Here is an 11,656-nt window from a genome sequence, read left to right as displayed (position 1 = left end):
AGATACTTGGGAGGCTGAGGCATGAGAATTGCTTGTGCCCGGGAGGTGGAGGTTGCAGTGAGCTAAGATCATGCCACTGCACTCCAGCCTAGGCAACAGAATGAGATTCTGTCTCAAAAACAAACAAACAAACCAAAAATCTTTCTTATTTTTTATTGTGTATATTTAAGGTATACAACATGATATAACATACACATATACAGTAAAATGGTTACTATAGTGGAACAAATGAACATATGTATCCATCATCCTTACATAGTTATACATTTTCCTCTCTGTGGGCAGGAACAGCTATAAGCTACTCATTTAGCAAAAATCCCTAATAAAATACTCTCTTCGTGTTGTATATTAGATCTTTTTTTTTTTTTTTTGCATAAAGGAATATAAAACTATTTATTAACCACTGTTCACCAGTATTTACAATCAAGCAAACAATATACAGTTGGATAACACTCTGATTACTACAAAGTTGTTCTTCCTGGCTTTTGTTGAACCGGTAAAGCAAATAACTGAAGATTGAGCCTACATGTAAGGAATCAGTTGGGGTAAAGAAAAAACATGCAGGTCAATAGGTCAGCTTACAAAAGGTTGTTCACACATTTATGGCAGCAGGTCCTCAACTGCCAACATCTCTAACCATCTGATTAGGTTTATATGAGCCAAGTCTTACATATTCCTTTCATCATTACCTTTTAGTCAATGTAGCAACAGGGATTTCAACATTTTGTTAAGGAATGGCTCACTAGGGAAATTTTAAAATTTTCATTTAACTTAGTTTTGTTTAGCTAGTTAAAACACACTAGCATTTGTCTAGTTTCCTCATCTGGATGAGGAAACCTGCTGCGATGGCAGTGATAAAATCTTTCCTTTTAGGAAATTTGCAAATAAACCACTGCAATTATAGAGACTTTAAAATTACCCAATTTAAATTGTCCTATTTAGAATTACTTATTTCCCTTGAAATGTATGGCTTCAGGAAAATTTTCAATTTAACTTGAAGTGATTATTTCTTATTTTGCTTGGAATAATGGCATCTCAGAAACATGGGTTTACCTGTGATTTTTTGTTTGGGTGAATGCTTAAAAACAAAGAAAAATTTACATATGCATTTTATGGATACACACACACACACACAAAAACATGTAAAAAACCTAAAATGGTCCTTAGGCTTATGAGAACACAAGTTTTGATTGAGTAATGACTATGGACATTTCCCCCAACATTTAGAAAAGCTGTTCTTTAATGAAGAGGAAATAATACACCATGGTATCAAATGTTCTTTTCTGATAAAGGAAGCAACTACAGAAAGCATTATTTGTTCAAAGTAACCAGTGCTACCGATGCAAAAAAACCCCCAACAGCTCTTCCAATGCTACTTTCAAAACAAACATATCAAACTTGATTTTCATTAGGATGTAGTTATTTCATCACACTAGTAAATCAAAATCCAAGACCCAAATTTCATATATATATATAAATATATATTAAAAAACAATGTGAACAATTATTGAGCTTCATCTTCTGGACAAGAATGCCAAGTTAGTCTCTCTTCATAAAAAGCAATTACAATTTGAGGATACTTCATATTTGCCTCTTTCGCCAGCACCAAGTCTGCCTCATCTGAATCTTTCCATTTCATAAGAAACATCAATTCTCCACTGCTGTCTGTGGCACCAATTATTCTTTCAGGATCAAGTCCTCTGGCAAATCCTCTTGGTTTGTCAGCAGCATCTCTTTTCTTCTTTGATTTGCTGTCATCAGATTTACTGTCAGATAAAAGATTTTCTTTTTGTACCATCTTTTTCTTTGCCAGCTTTCTGAGAGTTAAGAAATGCTTCAATCAACTCTGGACAATCTAAATTTTCTTCAGGTTCCCAAGTATTGTCAGCATCTGTAAATCCCTTCCACTTCAGGAAATATTCCACTTTCCCATTCACTACACGTCGATCTAGTACTTTTTCCACCACAAATTCTTCAGGCTCTGCCTCTTCAACTTTTTTACTCTTCCTATTCTGTTTTTTTTCCTATTTTTTGAAATGTAGTTTTATTGGAGGCCATTTTTTATTGCAGACTTGAAGAGCTATTATTCACCACCTCCGAGCTGCTCCGGGTCATGGGTCTGCAGCATCTCCAGCCCTGCGTGCCTACAGCTCGAGCCTGTATATTAGATCTTTAAACCTGTTTATCCTACATTATTTCTTCCTGTTTATTTAAGCTTTTACAGTTACAAATTTCTCTCTAGGCACTGCTTTAGCTACATCCCATATGTTTTGGTATGTTGTCTTTCTTTTCATTTATCTCCAAGTATTTCCTAATTTCCCTTGTGATTTCTTCCTTCACCCATTAGTTACTCAGTAGTATGTTAACTTCCATATATCTGTGGATTTCTCAGATTTCCTTGTTCTTTCTCTCTCTTTCTTTTTTTGAGACAGAGTCTTGCTCTCTTGTCCATGTTAGAGTGCAGTGGTTTGAACATGGCTCACTGCAGCCTTGATCTCCTAAGCTCAAGCAATTCTCCCACCTAAACCTCCCGAGTAGCTGGGACTACAGGCATGCGCCACTGTACTCAGCTAATTAAAAATAAATTTTTGTAGAGATGGGGGTCACATCATGTTGCCCACGCTGGTCCCAAACTCCTGGGCTCAAGTGATTCTCCAGACTTGGCCTCTCAGTGCTGCAATTACTGATGTGTGCCACCACACCAGCCTCTAATTTCTATTGTGGTTATCGTATATTATTTCTAATTCCTTTGTGGTTAGAGAACATACTTTGTATTATTTCTTTCCTTTAAAATGTATTGGGTCTTGTATTATGGCTTAGCACATGGTCTATCCAGGAGAATGTTCCACATGCACTGGAGAAACATGTATATTCTGCTGTTGTTGAGTGGAGTGTCCATAGATGTCTGTGGGTTTCGTTGGTTTATAGTGTTGTTCAAGTCATCTGTTTCCTTGTCGATCTTCTGCCTTATTGGTCTATCCATTATTGAAAGCCCATTCTTGTTGAATTGTGTTATTTCCCCTTTCAGTTCTGTCAGTTTATACTTTATGAATTTTGGTGCTTTTTGGTTCACATATGGTTATAATTGTTATATCTTCCTGATGGAGTGACCCTTTATTATAATATGTCCCTCTTTATTTCTAATAATTTTTGAAGCCTATTTTGTATAACCACTCCTGCTTATGGTTGCTGTTTGCATGTTATATTATTTTTTATCCTTTTACTTTTAATCCATCTGTATCCTTGAATTTAAAGTCCGTCTCCCATATACTGCGTTTAGTTGGGATTTTGTTTTCTTATCTAGTCTGATGTTCTCTGCCTTTTGATGGATAACATATTCACATTTAATGTTATTATTTATATAGCTGGATTTACTTTTGCTGGTTTACTTTTCGCTTTCTTCATGCCTCCTATGTTTTCTGTTTCTTTATTCCTCTTTTCCTTTCTTTTGCATTAAGTAAATATTTTCTGATGTAACATTAATTTTTAAATGATTTTTTACTATATATTTTTTGAATTGTTTCCTCAGTTGTTGCTCCAGGGCTTACCATACATACATCTTAACATCAGAATCTGCTTCACATTTACAATAAATTCCAAAGAGATATAGAAACATTATTCATATATAGCTCCATTCGGTTTCCTCTTGTGGTATTGTTATACATCTCTATATATGTTACAAACCCAGTAATATATTGTTATAATTATTACTTTACTTTTATACCTTTTTAAAAAGCTGAGGGAAGAAAATGGAGAAAAAATATACTTACAGCTTTTGTTGCATTAGCCTATAAATATATATTTATAGCTTTTATTGTATCAAATTTATTTCTAATTTTTGGTTCTCTTCATTTGTTCCTGTATTACCACTGGGAGTCATTTCCTTAGTCCAATATAGCTTTGCTCCTACCTACCTCTTTTGTGCTGTTATTGGCAAATATATTACATTTCTTTGGTATAGTCCCAACAATAAAATTATATACATATTCAATTGCTTTTTAAAATTAGTTAAGAAAAGAAATATGCATGCCATCTTTACTAATGCTTTTATGTATTACTGTCTAGAGTCACTTGTTTCAGCCTCAATAACCCTTTTTTTTTTTTTTGAGGTGGAGTTTCACTGTTGTTGCCCAGGCTGGAACGCAATGCCACGATCTCGGTTCACTGCAACCTCTGCCTCCCAGGTTTAAGTGATTCTCTTGCCTCAGCCTCCTGAGTAGCTGGGATTACAGGTGCCTGCTACCACACCCAGCTAATTTTTGTATTTTTAGTAGAGATGCAGTTTCACCATGTTAGCCAGGCTGGTCTCAAACTCCTGACCTCAGGTGATCCACCTGCCTTGGCTTCCCAAAGTGCTGGGATTATACGTGTGAGTCACCGTGCCCGGCTGCCTAAATAACTTTCTTTTAGTATTTTTTGTACAGTGGGTCTGATAGCAATGAATTATCTCAATTTTTGTTTATCTGGGAATCTCTTCATTTTGCCTTCATATTTGAAAGACAATTTTTGCTGAATGTAGGATTCTTCGTTGATAGATTTTCTTTGAGCACTTTGAATGTTATCCCACTGCCTTCTCCTTCTTCTTCATTTTAGGACAGGATCTCTCTCTGTCTCCCATGCTGGAGTGCAGTGGTGTGATCATAGCTCACTGCAGCCTCCAACTCCTGGGCTTAAGTGATCCTCCCACCTAAGCCTCCCAAGTAGCTGGAATTACAGGTGTGTGCCACTATGTCTGGCTATTTAAAAAATTCATTTGTAAGGCCGGGTGCGGCGGCTCACGCCTGTAATCCCAGCACTTTCGGAGGCCGAGGCGGATGGATCACCTGAGGTCAGGAGTTCGAGACCAGCCTGACCAGCATGGCGAAACCCCACCTCTACTAAAAATACAAAAAGTTAGTTGGGCATGGTGGCCTGTAATCCCAGTTACTTGGAAGGCTGAGGCAGGAGAATCACTTGAACCTGGGAGGTAGAGGTTGCAGTGAGCTGAAATCACATCACTGTATTCCAGCCTGGGTAAAAAGAGCAAAACTCCATCTCAAAAAAAAAAAAAAAGAAAACCCAAACAATTATTTGTAGAGGTCTCCCTGTGTTGGCCAGGCTGGTCTTGAACTTAGCTTCCTCCCTCCTTGGCCTGAACCACTGTGCCTGGGCTGTTATCCACTGCATTCTGTTCTCCACTGCCTCTGATGAGAAGTCAGCTATTGATCTTATTGGTGTTCTCTTGTAAGTAAGGATTTTTCTTTCTTTTTTTTTTTTTTTTCCTTTGAGACAGAGTCTCGCTGTGTCACCCAGGCTGGGGTATAGTGGTGTGATCTTGGCTCACTGCAACCTCCACCTCCTGGGTTCAAGCAATTCTCCTGCCTAAACCTCCTGAGTAGCTGGGACTACAGGCGCATGCCACCATGTCCGGCTAATTTTTTGTAGTTTTAGTAGAGACAGGGTTTCACCATGTTAGCTAGGATGGTTTCAATCTCCTGACCTCGTGATCTGCCCACCTCGGCCTCCCAAAGTGCTGGGATTACAGGTGTGAACCTCTGCACCCAACCATAAGTAAGGACTTTTCTCTTGCTTCTTCAAGCTTTTCTCTTTGTCCTTGACCATTTATAACTATAATGTGTGTTTGTGGATTTCTTTGCATTTAACCTCTTAGAGTTTGTTGAGCTTCTTGGATGTGTAAAGTTTTCCATCAGATTTGGAAAGTTTTCAGCCCCTATTTATTTAAATTTTTTTTTCTCTTCCTTTCTCTAGCTCTTCTCCTTTTGGAGCTTCCATTAGATGTATGTTAGCAAGCTTAATGATATCTCCTATTTCTCTGAGGCTCTGTTCATTTTTCTTCATTCTTTTTTTCCGTTTATAATTTTATTTTTAGACAAAGAAAAAAGTGGGGAAAAGGTGGGAAAATATAAGGATGGAAGACAATTACCTAATCACTTTGGTGAGCTTATGAGATGCTCATAATTCCATAGCATCTTCACCATAAAATGCTGCAGTGGTTACTTATTATCCAAGTGTTCATGTTTAATATACTGTTGAGATAAAAGGGTGGCCATCAGGTCAGCTTACTTAACTTTCTATTCTGCTCAGAACTTAAAGCTGCCCAGATTTCAGCAGAATTCACCTGGACTCATGTCTACATCAAACTAATCTAGTACAACTTTCTATAGGTGACAGACTGATCTTTAGAACCCATGACAAGGTATTTGTGACAAGGCCTCTATCAGCTGAAACTCCAACAGGTACAGATTACGATGATACCAGGCTGAGGACAGTCCAGATCCTGGAGATACCACCCAAAAACATGAACTCCAGAGGAAAGGTTTTTGGTGCCAGCTGCTCCAATCACTGTTCTAGGCACTGGGGACATAGCAGTAGTCAAGAAGACCAGGTCTCTGTTCTGGTGTTCACAGTTTATCATAAGATACAGATTGCAAAACCAACAAATAAAGGAAGGAAAGTTTCAGAGTAATAATGTCAGGTATGCACAGAAATAAACTATGAGGATGTGATGAGAGTGACTTGGATGGATATTTTATACTAAGCACATAGGAAATACCTCCTGTGAGGAAGTAACATCTAAACTAAAACCTGAATTATAACAGCCTTCTAGACGGCGGGAATGGCTAATATCAAGGAATGGAAAGGTGGGAATGACTTACTACATTCCAACGTAGTAATTAAGAGAGAAAATGAAGTCTGAGAGGCAGCCAGGGGCTAGGCCATGTAGGACTAGTGTAGGTTGGGATGGTTTTTTTTTGAGACAGTGGCACGATCTTAGGTCACGGCAACCTCTACCTCCCGGGTTCAAGCAATTCTGCTGCTGCAGCCTCCTGAGTAGTTGGGATTGCAAGCACCTACCACCATGTCCAGCTAATTTTTCTATTTTTTAGTAGAGATGGGGTTTTGCCATGTTGGTCAGGCTAGTCTCAAACTCCTGACCTCAAGTGATCTGCCTACCTTGGCCTCCCAAAGTGCTGGGATTACAGGTGTGAGCAGCTGCATCCAGCCCAAAGGTTGGATTTTATTCTAGGTTTGACGGGATGCTATTAGTGTTAAGCAGGGGAGTGATGTGATCTGAGTCACATTGAAAAATCACGAAAGTTGCTTTGTGCACAAGTTATACAGAGGCTGAAATGGAAGCTGGGGAATTACTTATGAGACATTTGTAGCACTTCATGCAAAAGATGTTAATAACTGGGGGTGGTGATAGTGGAGATAGAGAGAAGCAAATGGATGTGCAGTATGTAAGGGACTAGCTGATAAATTGAATGTCAGGTGTGAAGAAAAGAGAATAGTAAGGAATACTTTCTAGAAATTTGCCTTGTGCACTTTGGTAGGCAATAATTCCATTTACTGAACTGGAAAAGAATGGGTTTGAATAAGCAGGGAGTTTGGGGGCAGGAATGGGAAGGGATATCACAAGTTCTGTTTTGATTACGTTAATTAAGTTGGAGATACCCACTGGTACTCCAAGTACAAATGTTAAGCAGACAGTTGAGTAAACAAGTCTGGAACTACAGAAAGCGTGCTGCAGTCACCTGCTTTCAGTCTGAAGAAGCTGCCAGTGAGGCAGGAGGCCTCTAAGAGAAAATTTTCAGGCAACCCAAGGGAAAACTATTTCAAGAAGGTGTTGGAATATATTGATAAGCCCAGGTTCCAACCCCAGTATGTAGTTTACTTTGCCTTGCTGAACGTTCTTTTTCACCTGTAAAATGGGGATAATGCCCAATTTTTTTTGGGGGGGGGGGTTGTGAGGTTAAAGAAGATAAGGGATATATCAGAAGCATGATCTTCAGCATATCCAAAGCATTCAACAAATAGCAACTACTAGGACCATCACCTTCAGTTTGCTAAGAATTGGCTGTGTTCATAAACAAATAGTAAGAACCAAACTGGCTATATTTTCTCAAGGAAAGATACATCTTAGAAAGAGAGCTGCTATTAGACTTCGCTATGGCCTTCACTCACTGTCCTTCAGTTGAAGCCTCTGAAAACAGCATAGCTCCCTACCACGTATCAGGAAACAGTATTCTTTACCTAGCTCTTTCTACGAATGCCACTTACTTTGCCTAAATAAGATAAGACATTTAATATGATTTTCTTTTAAATCTCAAATGATGCCATAGAAACCATGGAAGTATTAGGTGCCTCCCTTCTTGCACTAAAAACATACACGCACACACATACAAAGTCTTAGCAACTCAAGTTACAGGAAAAGGGATATGAAACTCTCAAAGAATTTAGGGTACCTTCCACATATTAACATAACAATGCAACAATAATAGCAAACATTTATGGAGGGCTTACTATAGGCCAGAAAGTACTGTGCTAGTTGTTTTAGACCTATTAACTCATTTAATTGCCCCAAAATCTTATAAGGGTGGAATAATATTATTCTTGTACCATCTTCCCCAATAGATCAGCTTTAAATAAGAGACAGAGAGTTAGCCTATTAGAATTAAACTGGATAGGTATTCCAGTCCTGGGAGGTGTGAAGTTGCTCAGTGAATAGCTGAAAGTTGGCTGCAGAATTAATTCCAGGAATTAAAGACAAAATCCATTTTTTTTGGTTCGTTTTTATATTATAACGTGCCTTTAGTAGATGAGCTTGACAGAGCTTCAGCCTCAGCTTCCAAAGCAATAAGCACATCTCACTGTAGTTGGCTGAGTATTGTGAAGAAGGAAAGTAACAAATAAATGCAATTGTGTACAATCAGCATTGTTATCAGATCATCTTTTCTGAAGTATTTTATCCCTTAAATGTTTGGTAAATCTTTACCAGCATAACCTCATTTAAAATAATCTTTTTTTTTTTTTTTTTTTTTTTGACAGGGTCTTGCTCTGCTGCACAGGTTGGAGTGCAGTGGCACAATCATGGCTCACTGAAGCCTTCAACTCCCAGGCTCAAGCATTTCTTCCACCTCAGCCTCCCTAATACCTGGGACCACAGGTACATGCCACCATGCCAGGTTAATTTTTTTAATTTTTATTTTTGTAGAGACAAGGTCTCACTATGTTACCCAGGCTGATCTTGAACTCCTGGGCTCAAGCAATCCTCCTGCTCTGGCCTCCAAAGGTGCTGGGATTGCAGAGGTGAGTCACTGTGCCTGGCCTAAAATAACCTTAAAACTTAAAAATTTCACCTTGTAGCAGACAGAACTTTCCATGAAAACTTGTGGAATCTAGAGCCACTCTAGACTTTTTTTCTGAGAAGATGGAATAATTCAGATAGACTTTCCAAACAACTTTTGTCATTAACATTTATTTCGATTAAAGAAATGTGAATCCAGGATTAATGTAAGGTGAAATATTGAAGTATCTGGCAAAAGAAATGCTATCAAGAGTTTAAGTAAAATGTTTGTGGTACCTGTGCTATGTATAACAGACAAATATTAACAAAATAAAAAACATATTCTTTTTTTTTTTTTTTTAATTGAGATGGAGTCTCACTCTGTCACCCAGGCTAGGAGAGCAGCGGCATGATCTCGGCTCACTGCAACCTCTGCCATCCGGGTTCAAACAATTCTTGTGCCTCAGCCTCCTGAGTAGCTGGGACTACAGGTGTGTGCCACCACGCCCTGCTAATCTTTTTGTATTTTTAGTAGAGATGGAGTTTCGCCATGTTGGCCAGGCTGGTCTCAAAGTCCTGACCTCAGGTGATCCGCCAGCCTCGGCCTCCCAAAGTGCTGGGATTACTGGCGTGAGCCACTGCACCTGGCCAAAAACATTCTGAAGAGGATTATATTCTGATAAACTCTGGTTTGTAAAATCAATTCAGTGGTACAGTCCTCCCAGGGGAGAAGAAGTTTGCCTTTTTACCATCAGTTAAAAATTGAAAGAGCATATGTATTTTTTTCTTATCTAGTCGTGACCATTACAGCACTGTTTACATGTACAAACCCAAATCCTTTTAACAGAAAACACGGTAAGCTACAAAAAAACTCTGGTGTTTAACAGAGTACTTACATATAATATGTACTACAAGACATTTTCTTTAGAAAATAAAAGTCTATTTCCACAGTATCAAACAATAGAAACAAATATAAACTGGAACAAAATTTCCAAGCAGCAGTTTAAAAACCTTGGCAAAGCCAAGGTTATCAAATAACATCTAGCTTCATTTATCAACTAAAAGACTCACTAAAAAGAATGATTTCTGTACGTGTAAACTGAGTGTAACACTTCAACATTTCAATGGAAATTGCTCTTTTGTCACACATTAAAGTCTGTTCTCTGAATAATTTGAAGAAATGTCAATTATAAGGCAAATTAAGACTTAAAAAAATAGAAACAGTGCATCTTAAAGTTTTTCAGAGACCTACATATAATTTACAAACACATAATTTATTATATGATTATAGTTTGGAACAAATTTTCCCTGAGCACTCTTTCTGCCTGGTTAGAAAAATTTAAACATGATTTATAAAATAGAATTTTATTTTGATTTTTCTTGAATATATGCAATTTTTCACCCATCTATTGTATTTGGAAAATTTTAGACATCTCGAACTAGCAAGTATAACTGTTTTAAGCAGTTATTTGAATGGTTATAGAAATATGGTTGGGTTTTAGAGCCCTGAGAACTGTATAGTGGGTGTCTCATACAACAGAAATGATTTACTATCCTAAAACTATCAATGGTTATTTTACCAAATTCAGAATGCCACTAGTTTCACAGAGGACAGAGGTAATAATCAGTAATTCCAGCTCAGATGATCAATAGCTAAGCATTAAAAACTGAAAGAAAAAAAAAGTTGGATTAACATTGTACTTTCCACGATATAATGCTGAAAAAAATTAACCCTTCTGCCCAACACAGTACTGAAATACCTTACCCTGAAACTTTATCTAATGCAGTCTTGAGACCTGTCACTCCTTAATATTCAAGCAGACTTAAAATTAGCATCATTGGGAATTTCATCACACAAACTGCAGTTCTCAATGCTATCTCAAGATTTACAGCTCTAAAGACATACTACAATCAGCACACATGCATAGTAACACTACCAGTTGTGTTCCCCTAACTTTTAAGGTCTTAAAAAAACTTAGCTACCTGACAGTTTAGGCCTCTTCTTTTTCAAATAAATAAAGGAAAACACTGGGCATCTCAACTATGCAGATTTGTAAATAATTGCTCTCTACATAGCCTAGAATCATACTAAAAGAAAATCAGATTTAAAAAGTTTCATATTTACAATTAGATTTTCATAAAACCTAACTATATATTTCTTTTAGCATTATGATTTATGTGGATTAAAATAATAACATAAAACAGTTGGAAGTCATTGTTCTGAAGATCTTCAAGAAGTGAGCAATTTCAGATGTCCAGGAGTGTGCCTTCTCTCTTTTTACTTACATTTTAAGGTGCTTTATGCAGGACGCCCTTGACCAAAACGACTTTTAGACCTAGATTTTTTAAACAGAAAAGGAGGTCAGAGTTGCTTCTAAACAATAGGAAGTTGGTGCTCCTTTAGATTATGTTGGCTTGGCAACATCAAGGTTTAATAAATCTTCTTGCAGCTCCGTAATCCACTTTCTAAAACTCTTAAAGGGAGACGTATTTTTGGAATTCAGATTTGTTCCTTCTCAGAGATAATATGTTATGTACGTTGTATATAATGGATCTGGAGCAGTGCCCCATAATCAAATATAAGTGGGA

The 11,656-nt window shown here is 37.6% G+C and overlaps 1 protein-coding gene and 1 pseudogene across 4 annotated transcripts in view; both read right to left on the bottom strand.

Moving 5' to 3' along the window:
* Window positions 1-355: 355 nt before the first annotated feature.
* On the bottom strand, window positions 356-2,073 carry LOC111553462 (annotated as a pseudogene). The gene has a single exon (XR_002734951.1). The product of XR_002734951.1 is annotated as a chromobox protein homolog 3 pseudogene (transcript).
* Window positions 2,074-9,231: 7,158 nt separating this feature from the next.
* Window positions 9,232-11,656, bottom strand: part of KIAA1841 (KIAA1841 ortholog) — a 60,260-nt gene continuing 57,835 nt past the window's right edge. For 2 of the 3 annotated variants that reach the window (XM_026446632.2, XM_023228296.1), the window contains one exon: window positions 9,232-11,403. In XM_026446632.2, coding sequence (XP_026302417.1) covers window positions 11,367-11,403 — 37 coding nt within the window. In that variant the 3' untranslated portion in view covers window positions 9,232-11,366. The remainder of the gene's footprint in view (window positions 11,404-11,656) is intronic. The other variant, XM_023228295.2, reaches the window with a different exon arrangement.

The sequence above is a fragment of the Piliocolobus tephrosceles genome, chromosome 15 (assembly GCF_002776525.5).
Source record: "Piliocolobus tephrosceles isolate RC106 chromosome 15, ASM277652v3, whole genome shotgun sequence".
NCBI lineage: Eukaryota > Metazoa > Chordata > Mammalia > Primates > Cercopithecidae > Piliocolobus > Piliocolobus tephrosceles.
This window is presented reverse-complemented; position numbering and strand designations above follow the sequence as displayed.